The sequence below is a fragment of the Erithacus rubecula genome (genome assembly GCF_903797595.1).
Source record: "Erithacus rubecula genome assembly, chromosome: Z".
Taxonomy (NCBI): Eukaryota; Metazoa; Chordata; class Aves; order Passeriformes; family Muscicapidae; genus Erithacus; species Erithacus rubecula.
This window is the reverse complement of record NC_136661.1, coordinates 22905153-22927831: the sequence shown is the minus strand read 5'-3', so window position 1 is coordinate 22927831 and position 22679 is coordinate 22905153. Positions and strand designations below refer to the sequence as shown.

The window sequence follows — 22679 nt, the reverse complement described above, 5'->3', positions numbered from 1 at the left end:
AAATAATATAAATTATGTTGTTTCTGCGTATTTCCTCCTTCCTTAAAACAAGAAAAAATGATGGGGAGAAATGCATATACTGACTTGCATGGTAAGAACAAGAGGAAACTCTTACTTTCTGATGCTTGGCTCCACGGATATGGGCAGCATAAGCATCTGCCCCAGTACAAGACACATCACAAAGCTCACAGCGCAACTGATTCTGAGTTCCACGAGCAGATGTACTGTTGTTGGTGGTGTTCTGGGAGGCTTTTAATGCTGCTTCCTTCTTCTTGTGTTTCTGGCCTTCTAAGTGTTCTTTGTAAGTCTGTTTAAATAAAGAAAACACACAGAGTAAGCTGTCTTTGTACTGCTGATTCATCGCTCCTGTGATTATACGCAATAGAGAACACAGCAAAAACACACGTTTTACCTAAGAAGTACCTCCTACACTGAAATTTCTGTGGTATGGCACACTCTAAGGCATTAATAGGCCACTTCTAAGACCAGAAAATTTTCTTCTCCAGCATCAGGATGCCACACTGAGGTAAAACAATAGTTTTTTTCCCTCTAAGTTCTCAACTTTCCAATCAAGTAGTGGTCAATAGATACCACCACTGAAAACTCCACAGGATCAGAAAACTGCAGTTTCCTGTATTGCACTCAATTATTCTTGATTTTCAGCCTCCCTCAAAATCTAAGTGTATCCAGACAAACAGAAAAATCAATTTAAAAGAAGGTTGTGCACAAATAAAGTTGCACTGAAAAGAAATGCAGAAGTTGATATTAGTTCCTGTATTAACACCAGCTACCTAGAGCAGACAGGGTAGGAAGCACTGACAAGATCACCAGACTCACACATAAACACTCTGCATGACTTTGAATCTACTTTCTAGACACTTGCACCCACCCACCGTGACAGTGAACTGGGGAGTTGAAATATAAAGAAGAATAAATTTTCAGGTTTCCCATTCACAAAATCTGTGTAATTCCACAGCTTTCAAAACAGTATTTTCTAGGAAGTTTCCTATGCTAAAGAAGCAAATCACATTCAAAGTTTCAAATAATTCTGAGGTCAGGTGAAGCTCCTCTGTACAAGCTCTGGGGGTGTATCTTTAGGTCTTACAGCAGGAACTCTTTCTATAATAGTACATGTTTTTATTTTATTATTCCTTTAGTAGAAGTATAGAATCAGGCCTAAAAATTAATACTCTTCATTAGAAGGATGGAGCATCCCTCCTATGAGGAAAGGCTAAGACAATTTGGGTTGTTCAGCCTGAAAAACAAATGGTTTTGGGGTGACCTAATTGGGACCTTACAGTACCTAAAGGGAGTTTATAAGAAAAATTGAAAGAAAAAGAGCTTTTTACAAAAGCCTGGAGTGACATAACAAGGAGGAATGGCTTCAAACTGAAAGAAATAGATTTAGGTATTAAGAAGAAATTCTTCACTGTGTGAGTGACAATGCACTGGCACAGGTTGCCCAGAGAGACTGTGGATGCCCCCTCCCTGAGTGTGCTCAAAACCAGACTGGATGGGGCTCCAAGAAGCCTGCTCTGGTGGAAGGTGTTCCCACCTACAGCACAGAACTTGAAACAAGATGATCTCCAAGGTCCTTTCCGGGCTATTTTACAATTCCATGACTCTTAAGAGGTCAGTTTTTTTAGCTGAAGAAATTATGAATCAAGTATAGAAGAATAAAGTACAGTAGAATAATACATAATACAGATACCTGTGGTCCAGCACAGCTGATCTTGCAAACGTCACAGTAGTGGATCTGGGGTGGTTTGGGAGGCTGTTTTGGTTTCAGTTGCTTATTTTGGAATGGTGCCTTCTTAGTAAAGGTGGTCCCTGTCCAAGCAGCTGTCGCAGCAGCAGCAGCTGCTGCTGCTGCTGCCTGCTTCTGCTGCTGCTGCTGCTGCTGTTGGTAATAGGACGATGCAGCTGAATACACTGCAGCTTCATAGCCAGAATAGGAGGTACCTGAAAAATTAAAAACAAATGTTACATAACCATATATAATGTATCAAGTACATAATACACTAATTCAAATCATGTTGCGTAACAGTTGAGGGGCAGGGTAAGATAGAAGTAATTCACTGAGATCTTATCAGGCAGTCTTGAATTTGGCTTCCTGCTTCACAGCAGACAAATAAATAGTCACCAATTATGTTGGAATATATTCAGTTCTAGACACATCTTTGCAGACACACAGTTATGTTAGATATATCAAAGCATCCCTGGAGAACATGTGAAATTTCCTGATACATCTCATAAGATTGGATATGATGGAAGAAGAATTTTAGTGAAAGATTTATCAAAGGTCACATGAAGCAAGCAATCTCCTAGAACCAGATTTGCTGTCCACATTTCCAAATGGCAAGGACTGATAATATGGAGAGGAAGTGGGGAAAAAATGAAGATAAAAGACGGGATGTCTAGTGCTATTACATCCTATTTCAGTGATTTAAGTTGTTTTGGTTCAAAGAAGATGCTTTGTTCATGAAAACATGGCTACAAAGTCCTTGATTTCTAGTTGAATAAATCAAGGGAACCAGGCTCTGTCTCAAGGAAAGATTGAAATTCCTTTTTAAACAAAAATCAAAAGAAAACAAAAAGTTCAGGATAGCTATAACATGCCAGTTAATTACCATCTATGGCTATGAAGTTAACACGTTTTCAACTTTAACTATGTTTTGGATTCCTAATGGTTGAATAAGTCTTTTCAGCACACATGTCTCATTCCATTTTGGGTCAGGACAACCCAAACTTAAAAGATTTATATTGAATTCTTCCCTGTCTTTGTAATGCATGCACCCTTCCCATTTTGGGGAAGTAACATCTGAGTGGATGCATTTCCTTATACTTTATATTCTGCTTTTTCCTTTTCACCTTGCAGTAAGTCACTGCTCATGTAGCAATGTCAGCCCTTTGTATATTCTCACATGTAACAAAATACACTCATAAGACATCAAACATCTTTTAAAGGTACAACAAAACATTCTACGATGTAATGATTGAACTGAATATATCATAGCAGACTGTGATATAATTGACCACAAACTGCTAAAATTCTGAGCGCTGAAAGCTTGTTCTGCAGCAACTGCAAAGACCACAGCATGCAAACATGCAAAATTCTTACCAGAGTAAGTTACTGCTGTTGTGCTGTACGTCGCACTCTGAGTGTAGGATGGAACAACAGTGGCTGCAGCTGCCACTGGCTGCACAGTCGAGGACACCGGATATATGGAAAATGTTGTTGTTGCTGGACTTGGGGTGGCAGGTTTGATAGCTGTCACTTGCCGTGTTTGCTGGGCTTGGGTGTACTGAGTTGCCCCCTGGCTATATCCTGCTTTTGGAGCTAATGAGGATAGAAAACACAAGAGCAGAAACATTGACATGTTTTAGTTGAGTGAAATGCAAACCACACTAAGAGAAAATTAACAATATGCTTGTGATCAAACGTGTAAAAAGGGGGGGTTTGTTTTGGGAGCTTTGTTTCATTTGTTACAGTTTTTAGTGTTGTGCATTGGATTGCTTTACTGTCATGGCTATGCACTGCATACCATGTATCCAATCAAGTCACAGCAGTAAGCCTTAAACAGTGCTTTCATGTTTTTAACATGGTTTTAAACAACCTTCTTTTCCACCAGTTTTACTAGAATACTCCAAACCAAAGCACATCTAAACTTTCCTCTTAAGTCCATGTAAAAAAAAAACAACTTAGCAGGATTCATGCTTTGTAGCAATCATAATATGTATAATTAAGAGAATTATATACATGAAGTACTAAGAGAATTGAAAGAGTATTTCTAACTGAATTATTATCTGAACACAACACAGATTATCTCAACCTACTTCTGTCACTATTGAGCTAGGAACAGCAAATAACAGCAACATACTTCTTCTTGAGTGAAAGAAGCACTTTATTGAAAACCAACCTGTACTTACAGGACGGATTGTAAATCTCAGACAGGACAGCAGTTCATTGGCAATAGGAGAAAACATCCCATGTCACATTACACACCATCCCATGGTCAAAATCTGGTGCTAATCTATTATTAATTCTTTTCTATCTGTAAGAAAGCTGTCATCCTGGGAAAGAATCCTGGCCAGAGCTGAGAAAGCCTCATGGCCTGGGAAAGAAGCCAAGAACCTGAGAAAAGGCCTGGCTGAAATCTGACTAGGCCCTCAGCAGTGTCCACATACTTCAGCAAGGTTTCTAGATAAATCAGCAAGAACTTTGTCTAGAAGGACGTTTCAAGTGTATTTAGTGGCAGTCCAAATCTCAGAAGGCAGCTGCATATGGCAGTGCCACAAGTGTTGAAGTCCTAGGCACAGAAGAACTTTCCATACAACAGAAATTACATGACAAAACTTAAAACAAAGAAGTGAAACAGTCAAACAACTATTTTTAAGGCTTAAAGCAGTGAACAAGACTGAGTAACGAGAGTAGCTTGAACCATGCCACCCACCTGTCTGGTAGTAGGACTCAGCCACTGAGGGCTGAGGCTGGGCAGCAGCAGCCACGGCTGCCGCGGTTGCGGTTGGCTGCTGGTAATACTGCTTGCTGTCGTAAGCCACAGCCGGGGCGGTAGATCGAACGTAAGAGTAGGAATCCTAAGGATTCAAAACAGAGAAACCACCTGTAGGTATGTAGCTAGAGGAATGGAATTCATCAGCAGAGCCAAATTAACAATGTATTGTCTTCTGGCCGACTCAAGTAGAATAAAAGCCTCCCATCTATATGTACAGTATATACAAATAAATGCATTAGAAAAATTAAATTTACTTTCATAGATACTTCAGGTCTGAAACAACCCTAAAGATCTTTTACAGACTTAATATAGGAACTCTCCTCATACTATTAATCCCTTCTCTACTAAATTATTTTTGAAAAGCATCTACTCTCAATAGTTTTTAGTGACTGTATCAGATTCCATTTTTGTAAAATATTAAGAAAAAACCCACCACAGATCTCTACAAAACATTAACTTCTACATACACAAATAAATTCTCAGGAGTAGAAACATGAGCCTGTACTGGCTTTAAAAATCTCATCATTAACAACAATTTTCTTGGTTATATTTTTTTTAAAGTATGAAAGTGGTACTTCAAAGCCTTCCTCACTTTTTGGTGTATCAACTAGCTCATTAGGGAACCGTAACTAGTCTATAAAGGCAAGATAACTAGCTCATCTGACACCTTTACAACTCAGTAGATCTCTCATAAGCTTAGAAGGGGACCTGGAAGCCACCATATGAATGTACATATGATCTCTCATCCTCACCCTCTTTATGGTAAAGCACAAAGAGTTGATCAACTAAGGGGGAGCAAGGCATGAACTACAGCTGAAATATGCTAACGTATTAAAATTCTTTTTACTTCCACGAAATACAAGAACAAAATCTTTTTTTCATCCAACCTGTGTAAACAGGAATTACTTTACTTTGTTTAGGGGACTCTCTTTTTTCCAAATGTATCAAATAACTGACCTCATAATATATAACAAATTAGAGAATCTGTACAAAAGAACTGAGAACATGCAGCAATAATACAGTCTTTCTAAACAAACCTAAATGCTACAGAGAATCTAGATAATGCCCTGATAAGCTCAGGATTAAAAAGCTTAAAAACTACTACAAGAAACATAGTATTTCAAGATGAAAGGGGACAGAAAGCAAAAGCCCTTATGGAAAAGGCTGCATCCACAGATGGTTAGGCAGGGATCTCAGAAGAGGGTATTCAAAAACTACCACCTAAGGTAGTTTATCTCCTAGGGCAATCATCTGTCCTTACAGAGCTGGTACTAGACTCCCACAGCACCCAGGAATCCGATAAAGGAACTATTCCCACCTCTACTGAAAATTTTTACTGTAAGAGTCTTTTCAGCTCCATGACCCAGTTTACTGCACACCAAGCCAACATCTAAGCCAACGCAAGACAGTGCTTTTCTTCACAGCAGCAGTTTCACAGAACCACATTTTCTTTCCCAAGCAGGCTTCCTCCTCTCCAAGCACCTTTCAGAAACTGCACAGCAGGAACCTACCTGGTAATTCTGCGTGGTGACAGGAGGTGGTGGCGGTGGAGCCTCTTGCTGCCGCTGCGTGTAGCCGTAGTCGGTAGCTGTGTGTGCCGTGGGATAGCCGCCGTAGGCAGCAGCCGTGGCAGCGGCCGCCACGGCCACCGGCGCAGGCCGGGCCACCGCCACCGTGGCCGCGGCCGGGGCATAGGCTGCGGTGACCGTGTGCGCCGCCACCGGCGCCTGGTGGACCGTGTAGCTGGCAACTGTGGTTGGATGGGAATAGGCTACACCCGAAGCTGGCTGCTGGCTGTATTGGCAGAGGACAGTAAGTAGTTAGTCCAACGTACAAAGCGAATGCCCACACATCGCAAAATCCCAGATTTGATTAATACTTTGCCTGTTCTACAGACAGATCTGCAGCAGCCTTCTATCTGTGCATACTCTTAATTAATGGCTTTTATTACCCATCTTCCATCACCATGAAAAGGCTGTATGATTCTCAGATTTCTGTGGATGGACATATAGAACAGAATCACGGAATGTAAGGCACAGAAACAGACATTGAGGACCATCAAGTCCCAACTTCCATGCCAGCTTCTACTACACTAGATTGGTCAAAGCAATGCTGCCAGGGTTGCGACATCCACAACCTCCCTAGGCAACCTTTTCCACGTGTCTTGCCACTCTCAGGGTAAGGAATGTCTTTCCAACATCTAACCTAAATGTCTCCTCTTTCAATTTGTAACCATTACTCCATGTTCTGCCTTTACAGTCCCTGACATTTCATGCAGATGATTATTTATTTCATTAGGGGGGCATTAGTGTTCAGTTTTTTCTAAGCAGTGGAACACAAGTCCTTCATTCAAAATAATGCAGCAGTCCCAAACTGTTCTTTTCTACACTGGCAAGTTTTAAATGCTTTAGTAGTTCAATAAAGTGACACGCCTGTCAAACTGAAGAAAAATGTTACTTTTCTGTGAGAGCTTATTACTGACCTGTACTAGCATGAACTTTTTCATTACACCATAATCAAGCAATGAAATTTTAAAGACTTCCACAAAAATTAGATCGGAACTGTTGCATTTACTTAGACATGTCTGATAGGGGACTCCTCCAACAGATGGTTAGAGTTATAGGAGCTGGCTCCACCTGCTAGAGCAGAAATCTGATGCAACATGAAGCATCAATAGCACAGACAATCATATCAAGCAAGAAAACCACCACCAGAGCTCTGGCAATCTTCCAGGCACACACTGAGACTAATCTGTCTGTATAAAAATTGCAGGTAGGACACTAATATGCGGCAATTTACTAAAAATCTGCAAATATTAACAGCAGAAATAAAAAAATTATTGCTTCAAAGGTTTAATTACTTGAACAGAAACTAGAATTACTGATATGTAACTCTGCATGACGTTGTCCTATTATGATATATATCTGTGGATTATGATTAGAAGCTTAGAATAATTATTTTGATTTCTTCAAGCAAATAAAGTGAAGCAGGTGAAATATCACTATCTGGAACAATGGCATCAAGTGGGGATTCAGTGACAGTTCTAATTTTTTTGTACATTTCCTACACAGCTGTTCAATAATAGCTACATCTATATACTTTTAATTACACAAAAGACATTTCCACAATTCCTTTGTGTTCAGTAATTTTTTCTTACTTATTTTTAGAAAACCTGATTTTGACATTTCAATTACAGTAGTACCCGCTTACTTTAATAAATTAATAAAACACACACATGCAACCCCTTCTCCTCCCCCCCAAACTATTCTCACAGCAGAAACACAGAAAATTTTATTACTAGTGGACTTACATGCGTAGACTCCACTTTCTTCCCACCATATGTCCTTCACTGTTTAAAAGACTACTTGCATTCCACCCAATTTTACTTCAGTTGTGAGTTGTACTTACAATAATGTTTTATGCTATTTTCAATTACTAACCTAAGAGCAAAATAAAAATATCTAAACTACTATGTACCTCCCATCATTGCTTGCAACAACTCCTCCTCCCTGATGTTTGCAGGAAAATTCTGTTCACTTAGCATGAGAAATTGGACTCCATCGCAAAATTCAGGAAGACTGTTTTGCGATGGTAAAAGTGAATGACAGTCTACAAAACTAGGCCTCATTATACACATAACTAACAGCACAAAATATCCACAAAATTGGAGGTAATTATGGTCATACATGTTCTACTACAATCACGTTAAACTGAGTACAGACTGCTTAACTGACTGCAGCTGAAAACATTAACAGTCTAATACTGCCAACAGGGTAAGTCTTCATACTTTTCCCACTCTTAGTCCTCCCTTCTCCCAACCTGACTAATCTTACCAATCCTGGCTAAGCCATCTTATTCCATCCCTGGTGCTACTTCTGTTACTTGTCAACCCATTCAGTGCACTGATTTAACTCACTAATCCAGCAAAAAAAGGACCTGAGAGTTTCCTCCGGGGGTCATATTCTATCGTGGCAGAAATGTTAAGAAACACAGCAGCTGAAAAACTAAGTATGCTGGGAGTCAGAACCCATATTAATTATAGACATACACAGGGAAACAGATCAAAAAAGAGAGCAGAAGACTTGGGCAGAAGCACGAGCATGGCTTTTCCATGTTTCAGCAAACTGTTAGTTACTGTAACAAAATAAGATACAGTGCTTACAACACACTACAAAGTAACAGTACCACCAGTCAGTTTTGCAAAGAAAATGCTTTTGTTCTCAGAATATGTATGATAAAGCATACCTGATATTTTTTAGTATTTAAAATTGTGTAGAGACTATGAATATTACCAGTAGAACTATTAACAAGATTATGGTACAGACAATTTCATTTCTTGCACAACTGAGCAGCAAAATTCCTTGTCATGGCATAGAATTAAAAGCCCAAATAATTAGATTTCTAAGGCTAATACACATTCTATTACCATGTTTATTTTAGCAAACCTGTTCCCCTTGCTTCTGCAACATCATGCAGAGCTAGTGATCGAGTTTGCAAGACTGCAAGAAAAGTATTCTAGAACTGATTGCTTCTTCCTTTCTGAAAGTTGTGTTACATTAAATTACAGAAATTAATGGTGACAGCTCTTAAATTTGTGACATTCTTCTCTCCGTGGTCTTACGGAAAACCTTTAACATTAAGACAAGCAGACTTTTTAATGTAATTAATTTACATAAAAATATCCTTGTGCCAGCTTCTTCAATAAAGTACAAGAGTTATTATGGCTTGCAAACTCATCAGTTTGCAGAGATGAACTTAGCTCCTTCTAGATTATTTCACCAAACTTATTCCACTCTTCCTTCATCTGTGCACCTATCTTAATATTCTGTTTTCCTCTGACTACAGATGGCAAAATCCTCACACGCCATTTCATATGAAGTTTCAGCTGTGCCACCCACTCTGCTCCAGACAACCACTTTCTTTCCCAGTCTAGCTCCCTCTGACCAGATTCCTGCAAAGTTACCTATGCACTGACACTATTTTCCTCCCATCAAATAGCACAACATGCCACACTAACAGAAATACTAGTCACAACCAAACCCCAGTGAGCTCCACTGCAATTACTGCTATTTGATAATAGTTCTTCTAATTCTACTAATCACCTCTACCAGCTCTTTCTATCCAATTCTTTTACTAATCTCTACCTTAAGCAGTCATTTTTCAAACTGCATCACATCAAGTATTTCAGATAAATAAGTCTCCAAAAGATTTAGGCACATCAATTTATTAGAGCACCAATGAAATACAGAATGTTAGCAGAGCAATGGTAACAAACCACATGCATGTTCTTCGCCACGTCTCTGGTGAATTCATACAAATTGCTCTGTGTGAGCACTTACCCGTTTTTAAACTTCCACATCTATAATGGTATTTCCTCATTCCAAACAAGGTCAACTCTATTTAGATGTTTTACACCACAGTGTATACTCATCTTTCACATTCTAACTGAATAATTCCAAGAAAATGAGAGGTTAACTCTTTATTAGCAATACTGAATTACTGGACACAAGTATTTTTTGTAAAAGACCTTTGACTCAAATCTTTGAAAATCACCTATTATAATTTCTACTGACACTAAGGATGGGAAATACCAATCTTCTTGCATTAGTATCAGCACAAGTGCCACATATTGTAAAATACCACTATGGTATTAAACCTGCTTGATAAGAATGACTGCAGTGCACTTGACCACATATCTTTCTCCACAGTAACCTCTAATTCCATGACAATCTGATTTCCTAGGGCTGGGGCTGAGTGGCTATCCTGTCTCTCAATCCTGTAGAATTCATCTCAAAGCAAAAGCCAAAGCAAAAACTGCCTTTTCCACACTGCTGCCACGTGCACAAAACTCCTTTCATCAGATGCAAGTACTTTTAAAATTAGATGTAAGAGTAATACAGCAGATGTTTGCATAGTATTGGCATTAGACCCCGTTGAATATACCCAGAATTGTCATTCTGAAATAAAATATTATCTTAAAATATTTTTCTTGTTTGCAAAGTCTCCATTATAAACACTGAGACACCAAATAATTATGACGATCTCCCTGCCCAATTCTACACCACATAATCAAATAAGCTACAGCATAGCTTTACAAAAACCAGATAATTCTAGATAGATACTTAGCCTGGAAAATTCTGCCCTGAACATTTGACCAAGTTGTATTAAACCATCAGCAACAAGAAATCCACACCTTGAGAACAAGCTCTCAAAACAGAAGATATTAGCAATCACTACACTGCATTTCTTATTAGAATGACTAGACTAATTTCCTAATTCTGTTGGCAACTTCTATTTCTCTTGTCAAAAAGCCAAATATTCAAGCAGCAATTAATAACCTTTCCTGAACTGCCTGAAGACCTTCAGCAAGGACACTGTAGCATGTTTTTGATATAAAAAATGAAATGCAGACACTGAAAGGAAAAAAAAAAAAAAAGCAAAGAAAAAAAAAAAAGCTGGCAGCACATTTAAACAGTTAAAAGTTACAGAGAGCAAAAACTGCTAGCCAACAGCAATTAATGAGGTACAGGTGTCCACTTGGCAAAATGCTGTTCTTCAGCTCCACAACCACGTGTTTGTCTAACCTAAACTGCCATACAAGGCAGGTTTGCAAATGAGGGGTATTATTCCCCAAAAAAGCTTAGATAAGAACTTGTTAGATGGAACACAGGAGCTGCTTTGTCAGTTACTTGCCAATAGCAACATTGAAAGAAAATATGTATTACCAGAGAATGACATAGTATTGAGAGTAATTCTGAAACAAATACTGAAGTTTCTTCTGCAATACACTTATGTCATGTCTTTTTTCATTTCCAGCTACTGCCCTTTTTTAGGTGCAGGTTTTTTTGTTTAAAACTAAATAGGAAGTAGAAAACTTGGGTTTTTTTTTTAACGTTAGTAATACAAAGAAAATACAATGCTTTGATATAACGCTATTGATTCTGCAGATAAATGAAGATTGTAAGATACTTTATTTTTCCACATTAAGGTATTTGCTGAGTAAGTTATACATTAAGAAATGTGATAATCCATCTGGCACTGGCACAATTACTGCCAGAGGAATAATACATTTTCAGGAAAAGGCATCCTACTTCCAAGTAAGATATACAGCACATAAAGGGTATGTATACAGGAAGCACATGAAATGTTCCTTATAAGCCCTGCTTTTCAACACACTTGATTCATTTATTTGAATTTAAAAAAAAGAAATTAATTGTAAGTTATGTGCACATAGCTTGCTCAACTTCAATGCTGCTGCACTAACAAGCAACACATGCACACAAATGTTGCTCCTATTCCATCGCTGTTTAGATTGCTGAACACTGAAAAAACTCCTCCAAGAGGCAAATAACATCTCTGATTTTTCAGTTTCAGTTTTCTGATGAGTGCTGTTTTGATAGACACTAAGGATCTGGCCTAAAACCAAGTATGTCTCTACCCAAAGACAGTATTCCTCAGAAATTGCAACTTCTAAAACATATTTCTTGCAGGGTTTGGGTGTTGTTTTTTTCATTTAAAGAAATTATTTCCATGCACAACATTTAAGCTAAGTTCTAAAATAGTTTTAAAATACGAGTATCTTGAATGAAACCCATCACTAATTAGGATGTATTTTTTGATTTGTACCTTTAAAGAGCATTGGAACATTTTAGCATTAAGGAAACCATATTTGGTGAAATCTAAGTGCTAGGTTTCTTGAAGTTTCACAGATAATTCTATTAATAGCAGAATAGGGAAAAAAACCAGTTTTGCAGTTCTTTCAGGAACATGATGATTGAAACAAGTATGTTCTAGTTCTATAAAAACTATTAGAAGCAGTGCAATCTGCTACTGCTTCATATCCTAACCTAGGAAGAGCCACTCCTGAATAACTAGTCAGATGAAGTTTCAGACGTGCTAATGGAACATGCAAAGCAAAACCAAAATTAGAATTAACAGGGAGGAAAAAAAATTGACCTTTATTCTCCTCAACACACTTAACACCAAACAGCAGAAAATGGTGACATGAAATATCACACTACAGTATAGTGTACCTCAGGAGTGACTTTGCCTCTGTATTTCTGGAGCCAGTCACTCACTACAGGCACAAAATTTTCAATATTTCAGTATCTTCGTGCAACTTTAAGGAAAATTACCTTTTTCCTATTCTTACAATTTTGTGAACAGAACACTATTTGTAATACAATTCATTAGGAATCCACAGAGGCCTGAAGGCATGCAAATGGTGCTATACCCTCCTGAATTCTGATAAATTTCAACAGTAACACATTCTACAGTTTAACTACATAAGGCCTAAAAATGATGGGGATTTGTAGCCATGTCAAGTTTTCTCTTCCCCTTCCTTGTTCTAAAAACTTCTTTGCATCATGCCATTACAAATTATTGATTGACACTAGACAGCTAAACTATACACTTATCAATAATTCACTCACCTCAAAGATTAACAGCTTTATGTTTTCAAAACACCCTTTCTTTGATAATCTCTACATTTAGTCTCATGTCCTGATTTAAATCAAATCAAATTCTGCCATGTTTTGTACCTTGCATATACTGCAGGTATCTCTAACAGTGATGTAATACATGCCCTGCATCAACCTCTCACACAACAGAAAGCCCACTGCCTATACAGCTTTCTTTAAAAAGTTCTTTTTTTGACAAGTCTATTCAGCAACCTTGAATGGTAATACTCAAAAGAATTAAGCTTGAAAGATTGTACTTGCTTAAAAAAGGAGCAACTACTAACATCATCCCAGTTAAAATTACAGAATGGCAGAGACTGGAAGAGACCTCTGGAGATCACTGGAGGTCCAATCCCACTCAGGCAGTGTCACCTACAACCAGACACCCAGGACTGTATCCAGACAGCTTCTGAGCATCTCCAAGGATGGAGACTCCACAACTTACCTAGGCAACGTGTGCCAGGACTCAGTCATTCTTGTATTTAAAAGGTGTTTCTTCACATTGAGAGGGAACCTCCTGTGTTTCAGTTTGTGCCCACTGCCTCTGGTCCTGGAACTGGGCACCACCAAGAAAAAGCCTGACTCTGTCCTCTGCATCCTTCCTTCAGGTATTTATACTTATTAAGATCCCCCTCACCCTCCTCCAGGCTGAACAGCCTCAGCTGTCCCAGCCTTTTCTCATTAAAGAAATGCTGCAGACTCCTCAGCAGCTTTGGTGGGCCTCTTGGGTTCTCTCCAGTATGTCTCCAGATCTCTCCTGTACTGAATCCCAAAAACAGACACAGGATTCCAGGTGTGGCCTCACTGGTGCTGTATAAGCAGGGAATGATCACCTCCTTCATCCACCTGGCAGTACTTTGCCTAATGCATCCCAGGATGCCATTCTCCTTCCCTGCTGCAAGGACCCCCTGCTGGCTCACATTCAAGCCTGGTGTCCACCAGGACCCTCAGGTCTTCTTCCTTTCCAGCTGGGTGGCCCAGCACATACCAGTCCACGGGATTGCTCTTTAATACTGAACTTTGCACTTCCCCTTGTTGAACTTCCCAAGATTTTTGGCAGCCCTTTCCTCCAGAACTTTGAAGTCCCTCTGGATGTCACCGTAACCCTCTGGCATGTAAGTCACTCCTCATCATTTTTTGTCATGAGCAAGCTTGCTGAGAGTACACTCTGCCCTAACATCTGGACTGTTAATGAAGATGCTAAACAGAAAAATCTCTAAAATTGGCAAGTTCTCCATAAAAGGAATGAAATTTCACTAGTGTGGAAAAATTGTACTAAATTGCTAAAACATTCTGTATTTCCTGCCTTAAGCTACTACTTTGCTTTTCTACCACTAATAATGCAACTATGCTCTAAGCTACCATTGCTGTATTTTAGCAGCAGACAAAATTTCACACATAATTTAAAAACACCCCACGTTAAATCTATATCCATCAACTTATTCTGAGGATACAGCTACAAAGGACACAACTATACCATTAACAGAAAATCTTCTCCAGGTGCTCAGTTTCTGAAGACAAGCACCTGCTGCAAATTTCAACTAGTTGGCAGGCTTCCCTCCTTAAAATGACAAAGGCTTCTTTGACTCAAGGTACCTTTCCCCCTCACTTACCACCTTCTCTGTCTCACTATTATATCGTATTGCAATGCTGGCATACAACTCATGTTAACAAACTCAGAGCCCCTTATTGCCTTTCTAATGTCTCCTTTGGAAGTGAGACTTCATTGATTTGAAAAAAAGTCCATCAAAATCCTTTCACAAACAACAGTACTGGAGGCTTCTTGTGGACACTGAGCTAGAACAGCATTTTTACCATAGCACTTAACACTAACATTCGTAGACCAAAAGACAATCTGCTCTATGCAGCTCTGTCATACTCAGTGAAGTCTCTTCTGCTAAGAATTATGTATGCATCAAGATGTGATGGAACAAAAGAGAGCATGAGTATAGCAAGCATTCTGAGTTCTTAGCTTCACCCTGTGGTAAAACAATGATTACTTTCACTGCTCAAGTCTAGTAGCACATATTGCAGAAGAAGTCCTACCCTCAGTTGTCCTTACCATCCTGTTTTTGCTAATACAAGATTGAATAATGTTTAGTGATACCTTAGCTTGGTCTGGTATGCCTGTGAATTACAGCCCTAACATCTCTGAAAGACTTGATACTTTCCAAACCAGTATCTAGATGAAAAGTTAACTAGGGCAGATATTGAAGACAAAAGTAATTAGAAATATCAGCAAATGTGAAAAGAATACTCCACCCCCAATCAATTCTCAATAGCCAACTCATCCATGCATAGCAATTCAGTTTCTTTTGTTGTTCAGTTTGTTTTTGTTGAATATGCTGTAAAACGGTGCACTACATTTGAATTCCAAAACAGCTGTAATTGCAAGAGTTCACTTCCATACTGCTGCCTAGAAAATTGCATCTTAATCTGGACTCATAGGTACTGTGGTCCATTCTGAACTTGCACTGCTAAAATTGCCCTTATCCATGATAGCTTGTCACACACAGTAATATTCAAGCTGCTTGAAGGAAATTCAAAGTTATCAAACCATTCCTAACTACCCAAGCATCTCCCATCAGTGCCCTGTCTCATCAGAGCAAGACTGAGTATGAATGCCAACAAGATGACACTCACACACTTAAAAGACTCTTACCTTTTTAGCAGAAACCAAAACTGTAATACAAGTTTAATTAAATGAAACTATCACATTTGCACACTTCTCTGTCCAAACATCACTCAATGCCCCTATCTCTCCATCTATATCCCAATTTGAGATTAAAAGCAGAACAATACTTCTCTCTAGCACTGAACCAATAATACTAATATTATTTCACATGGGAAAGTCAAGCCAATATTAGGATGTTAATTTCAAACTGAATAGTCACACATGGCTCAGGTGAGGTACAGAGCATACACACACACACAAAGAAGACTAGTATCACCAAATTCCACATTTTTTTCAGGTTCCTAAACAGATGGCTTAGTACAGTCACTTAAATAAGTAACAAATGAGATTTACATTGCATGCAGATCTATAACCTTTCGCCCTAACGCCACCACTAGCAGAAAGAACAAACTGTAACACAAACTGTTCAGAGAAATTTCCTACATTACTATTTGCATAATCTAATGCTTTTCTCAGTAAATCACGGTATTATTACTGGGTAGAGCACACAAAGAATTTTAAATTAGTAAGGTAGCAGGAAATTTTATGCAGCAACAACACTGAAAGAAACAATAATGCTTCTAATACATTATTTAAAGGTTTAAAGGGCACTTAGCTCTTTTGCTGTCTTTGATTAAACATGGAACAAGATTTCAAATACATTTTATAAAAATTAGTATTTATGAACTAATAAAGACAGTGATTTATTCCTCTTCTTATCTAGTCAACTGAAGGAACTTTACTGATAATACTGTTACAACAGTAAATGTCATCAAGTTCTGCATGTCTGTCCTGATTTTGGATGCGGTAGAGTTAATTTTCTTCTTAGGACCTGGTTCAATGCTGTGATTTGGATTTAGTATGAGAATTATGCTCATAACACAGAGATGGTTTAGTTGTTCCTCAGGAGGGCTCACTCCCCATCAAGAACTTTTTAATTTCTTGCGTTGTGCCAGTAAGCAGGTGCACAAGAAGCTCGGTGGGAGCACGGCCAGAGAGCTGACCCAAACTGGCCAAAAGGATATTCCATGCCATGGAACATCATGCATGCATAAACTAGGGCGAGCTGTCCAGGAGCTGCCGATTGTTTCTGGAGAACAGGCTGGACATTAGTCAGCAGGGGATAAGCAATTGTGTTGTGTATTGCTTTCTTCTCTTGGGTTTAATTCTCCCTATTCCTTCTTATTGCTGCTATAATTTAATATTATAGTTCATTTTCTTTATTTATTTTTGTTTTTTTTTTTTTTTCCTTTTCTTATGAACGGTTCCTATCTCAATCCAGGAGTTTCACTTTTCTGACTCTCCTCCCCACCAGAGTAGGTAGGAAGTGAGCAAGAGGCTGTGTAGTACCAGGTTGCTGGCTGAGACTAAACAGCAACAATCCAGTACTCTGGAATTTTTCACATCCAAGGTCTACCACCTCAGCATCTATCATTCTGGCCTTTACAACTGCTTGAAATATCAGTATTTAATGCTAAGACTTGGACAAATTTTAATTTCTTTTTTACTGAAGAACAACAGAGAGTATTTAGATGATCCATCATGGCATGGACAAGCTGGAATTCCAGGAAGACACAGTAACTTCTATGCTCCACTGTCTTTCAGTTTTTGATTTAAATTCTGCAGCTGGGAGAGGGCAACCCTGGATGTGTGGACAGACTGGGGAACAGGAGGCTGGAAAGCAGTGACACAGAAATGGACCAGGGGTTCCTGGTCAGTGGTGAGTTGAACAGGAGCCAGCAGTGCCCTGGCAGCCAGCAGGGCCAGCCCTGTCCTGGGGCATCAGGCACAGCATCACCAGCTGGGCAAGGGAGGGGATTGTCCTGCTCTGCTCTGCACTGGGGCAGCCTCACCTCCAGTGCTGGGGCAGCTCTGGGTGCCACAGTGTGAGAAAGGCATTAAACCATCAGAGAGTATCCAGAGGATGGTGCAGAGTCTGGAGAAGCTATGTGAGGGGTGGCTGAGGTCATCTGGTCGGTTCAATCTGGAGGAGACTGAGGGGAGACCTCACTGTGGCCTTCAACACCCTCAGAAGTGGAAGCAAAGGGGCAGATACTGATCTCTTCTCTGTGGTGACAGGACCCAAGGAAATGGCCAGAAGTTGTGTCAGGGGAGATTCAGGTTTGAGAGCAGCAAAAGTTTTTTCACCCAGAGGGTGGTTGGGCACTGGAACAGCTCCCCAGGGAATTGGTCACAATACCAAGCCTGAGAGAGTTCCAGAAATTTCAGACAATGTTCTCAGGCACATGGTATGATTCTTGGGAATGTCCTGTGTAGGGCCAGGAATTGGACTTTGATGTTCCCTGTGGGTCCTTTCTAATTCCGAATATTCTATGATCCTCTGATTCACTACTAATAATGCAAATTAGAACACTGTTATTTTAAGGAACTGCAATTCCAAAAGAGTTTATACCAATCTACAACAAACCTAGAGGTAAATACAGAAACCTTCCTTAAAAGCACCTTTCAGCAGTCAGTTAGTACAGCACATTTTCTCCTTTCAGTCTTCTGAGTGGGAGATCCACAACTGTGAATACTCAAATTCTGAGGGACCAGCTTACAAACTAAATGTTTCCACATCTCCACAGGCCCTGATGTGATTCACCCTGGAGTACTGAATGGGCCAGCACATGTTACAGCAAGACCCCTCTCAATCATCTATCAAAGGCCTCGGGAGTCTGGGCAGATCACTGCTGGCTGGAAGCTTGCCAGTGTAATTCCCCTTTACAAAGGCATGAGGCAAGCAAGAAACAGGGAACTGTAGATATATTAGCGTAACCTCAGCTCCTGCAAAAACTATGGAGATACTAAGTGCCACTGGAAGGTGAAAGAATTGTAAAGGAACAATACAATCATCTGTCACAGTCAACACAGGCTCACAAACAGAAAGCTCTGGCTTAACCAACCTATCCTTCCATCATAAGGTCACTCACCCCCTGTATGAAGGGAAGGCTGTGGATGAAGCACCAGTTTGACTAAAGCTGCTAACACTGTCCCTCATAGCATCCTTTTCCAACAAGTTGTCCAGCTGTGGGATGAGCAGGTTCACAGTGCTCTGGCTGGATGGCAGCACCCAAAGGGTTCTGTTGAATGGGGCTACATCTGTCTGGCAACCAAGAGTTGGGTGCACCATTAGCAATTTGGCTGATGATTCAAACTGGAAGATGCTGTAGATCCTTTTTAGGGACAAGAGGAGAGGGATCTGGGTAGATTGGAGTATCGTGCAGTCATTAATGGATGGAAACATAAGAAGTTCAAATGCTGGATTCTGCACCTAGGATGGCGCAATGCCAGCCACAGGTATGAAGAGGGAGAGGATTGACTGGACAACTGCAGAAGGAGCTGGCACTGGTTGGTTCAGTGCGGGTCAGCAGAGCCTGGGCAGCCCTGAGGACAAAGCCCATCCCAGAGCACTGAGCATGGCACAGCTGGCCCATGGAGGACACAGCCCTGCTGGGCTCAGCCTTGGGGCAACTCAACGTGGGCCCTGCAGGTGGAGAAAGATGGGAAGGTTCTTGAAGGTGTCCAAGGAGGAAAATAAAGCTGGTAGGAGGGCTGGAAGGAACTTCCTGTGAGGAGCAGCTGAGGAATTTGGGCTTGTCCAGTTCAGAGAAAGGGAGGCTGAAGGGTGACCCCAGTGCCCTTTGCAGCTTCCTGAAGAGGGGAAAGGCACCAGGAGGTGCTGAGCATCTCTGCCCTGTAATCCAGGGACCGGACATGAGGGAATGCTTCACAGCTGCACCAGGAGAGCTTTCACCAGCCATTAGGAGGCATTTCTATAAAGAGAGGGTGCTCAAGCACTGCAACAGTTTCCTAGAGACTCGGGGCGGCTGATGCCTCAGTCTGTCAGTGTTCAAAGGCATTTGGACAGTGCCCTTAACAACTCAGCTAGAACTTGGCCAGCCCTGAAGTGGGCAGGCAAGTGACTGGACAATGACTGTAGGTTCCTTACAACCACATGAGTCCGTTCTACTCCTTGAAATTGAATGGAATCTACTTAGATATTCTCTTTTTTCTGATGCAAAGTTTAGGCTTTTTAGCTTATCTGCGTGTTTCCAGATGAAGACTTAATATATTTTGGGGTATTCATACTTTAAAATATTACAAGAAAGGTGTGCATGCTAAAAAGAACTGCAAAATTTTTTTAACTAAGTGATGAAATCAATAAAATTCAGATTATTATTATTAGGGACCACTGAGAACATCTAAAATTGCAGACTAATCTTCTTCCAACATATCAGAATTTTTGTCAGTCATCTTGGAAGGAGAGAACCTTCAAAAATGTCACTGATGTTGTGTTTATTATGCAAATTTCTCTTTGTTGCTATAAAATCTACAGTGTCAGAACTTTCAAATGGTGTATGCATAAAGAACTAAAGACTTCAACTCCAAGCGTGATTTGTTCTCTTAAAACAGGTTGTTACTTTGAGTGACTTTTAAAAAATCCATAGGTAAGTTCAGCATCCAGAAGCACCTTTTATTTTTCAAGATTTATGAGGCTCACCTATGTATTAAGTAGGTAGAAAAACATTTGTTTGTTTATCTATTGCCCTGGTTTCCAGGAACATGAACTTCAAATACTGGGAAAAAAAAAATTAAAGACTTGTTGTAATATCAAATCTTACCATCTTTCCCTGCCACCAGCATCCTTTTTCTCAAATATACTGGAGTGGAATATATGATTTGCAGTACTCAGTAAACACACTAATAAGGACCTACCAAGTCAGCTTCGTGAAAGTAAGCTCCCTTCCAACATTTGAACTGACTCTTACATTTTCAACTCAAAGTATTAAATTCCTTATGAAAGGTCTGCTTAAAAACAGATTGCTATGTCTCCTCACTTCCAGATGTGGTAAACACACAAAACATTTATAGGATGTAGAGTCTTTAACTGATAGCAAATTAAACAGTATCTTAAAGTCATGATAGCAAAGGAAAAAGGTTCTTTTGATCGGTTTTCCATTTTCTCAAAAACATACTTAGGATCAGCTATTAAACTTGAATGTTACTCCAATTATATAACTTCAAAGGAATAGTCCAAGATATTTAGTCTAAAGATCACCTCAACCCTGTAATAAAATACGATTTTAAGAATTCATCTGCACTTCAAAACTGCAGACATACAGCTCTTCGTTTATTATTCACTTAACCTTTATACTTAAAGGGAAGTTCTAAATATATGTCCTATATATTCACTATAACCGTCATGTAAAATGTAAACACATACTCACACTGCGAGCATCCAAAGGAACTAGAAGATTAGCTAAATTTAATCCTCTACTAAACACCAGAGTAAATGAAATTCAATGTACTTCCCATCCATTTTCAGGAAAAAAATCAACAGAAAAAATAGACTTGGAGTTATTCCAACACCTCCACAAAAGTGTACATTCCTAAAACTATTTTAGGTATGCAATTTTTATTAGCTAGTAGTACACTCCTTCATTAGTTTATAATAATAACAAAATATATAATATATATTATTATATATAAATTATATTATTATTATATATATAAAGTAATAGATAATAATAATTTCTGATATATTTGCTTTATTCTTTTGGTTTTCTTCTTATTCACCACATCTTAGGCTTTTTATTACAGATTTACAGAATGAGCAACACAAGATTCAAATGTGTGGAGATTCACTCCAATACAAGCCAAAATTGCAAAGATGTTCTTGACTGTATTTAGCAAATTAAGTAATATGATGTCAGAAAATGTACTATAATAGAACTATCAAATACTTTTTAACACTCTGGCCACAATTTAGATGAACAAAATCTACAAGATACAAAGACTTGTGTCAGTGTGTCTACCCGAGAGCTGTATTGATAGACCTACTCAGACACCTAAGAGACAGGTATGTACACTGCCTAATACAGTCACGAGTCCTCAAGTTCCACCAGAATACTGCTCCTGGTCTTAGAAATTAGAGCAGAACATTTTTCTAAAAAGATATCTGTCCCTGAAAGTACCGTCTCTACTTTCTAAAACACATCGATCATAACATTACTTCAGCTGGATTAAACCCCCCGCTATTTTCCGGTGTTGCATTTCTCCCTGATCCATCCAGACTCCCTCAGGTTGGTTTCCAACAATGTTGGAAGGGATCCTGTGCTCGCTCAGTGCCAGCAAAGCCTTGGGGAGCAGGGCCCGTGTTCCCCGCAGCCGAGGCAGGAGACGGGCCTGGGGGCGGCACACGGTGACTCGCCGGTGCTGCCGACTGCAAGTGGCCATTTTAATCTAAGGGCCCGGGGACCCGATGCCGGCGCTGATCATCGTCCTCCTCCTTCTCCGCGGTGCCCAGCCCCACCTCCCCGCCCCAGGCACACAGGGAGATGAGCACATGCACCCGAGGCGCGGCGGGAGGGTCCGAGCGCAGCCCACGGCACGGGGCAAGGGGCGGGAGCTGCCCGGGGTCCCGGCCGGGGAGAGGGGCCCTGGGGGGGCCGGGGGCCCGCGGCGCTGCTCACCTGTACTGGGCAGCAGCCCCGCTGTGGGTGAATCCAAAGTAGTTGCCGGTGGCCATTTTGGCATCTTCCCCCAGCCGGCTGGGCACTGCGGCGGCGGCGACCGAGGGGCGGCGGCGGCCGGGGCCATGACAGGAGGCCCGGCGAGAGGAGGCGGTGGGGAAAGAACGGGACACACACAGGGACAAGGGAGAGAGAGAGCGCGGGAGGGTCAGACTCGGCGCCTCAGGACCGACCCCCGCCCGCCGCCCTCTCCCCAAGCACGAACACGCCGAGCACCGCTACTCACCATAGGTGAACGAAACTACCGGGCATATGGGAATCATGAGTCCGGCCTAGCAGCGACGGCGGCGGGTGAACTCTCAACTCTCCCCCCCCTCCCTCCTCCTCCTCCTCCCGCTCGCTCCCTTCCCCCACCCACCCACCGACGGCGACAACGGCGGAGTGCGGCCGGGCCGGCTCCGCCTGCGCAGGCGCGAGATGTGCGCGGAGACCGCTGGGAGATGTAGTCCGGCCAGGGCAGGGCTCCCGCTTGAGGAACACGGAGCCGCCTCCG

The 22679-nt window shown here is 40.7% G+C and overlaps 1 protein-coding gene across 1 annotated transcript in view; it reads right to left on the bottom strand.

Annotated features, from left to right (window-relative positions):
* Positions 1–22546, bottom strand: part of ZFR (zinc finger RNA binding protein) — a 26391-nt gene extending 3845 nt beyond the window's left edge. Inside the window, exons 1-7 of the mRNA XM_079330651.1 lie at positions 22413–22546; positions 22127–22211; positions 6029–6311; positions 4455–4599; positions 3122–3340; positions 1712–1962; positions 116–307 (exon numbers count right to left, since the gene is read on the bottom strand). Coding sequence (XP_079186777.1) covers positions 116–307; positions 1712–1962; positions 3122–3340; positions 4455–4599; positions 6029–6311; positions 22127–22211; positions 22413–22449 — 1212 coding nt within the window. The 5' untranslated portion in view covers positions 22450–22546. The remainder of the gene's footprint in view (positions 1–115; positions 308–1711; positions 1963–3121; positions 3341–4454; positions 4600–6028; positions 6312–22126; positions 22212–22412) is intronic.
* Between the last annotated feature and the right edge of the window lie 133 nt (positions 22547–22679).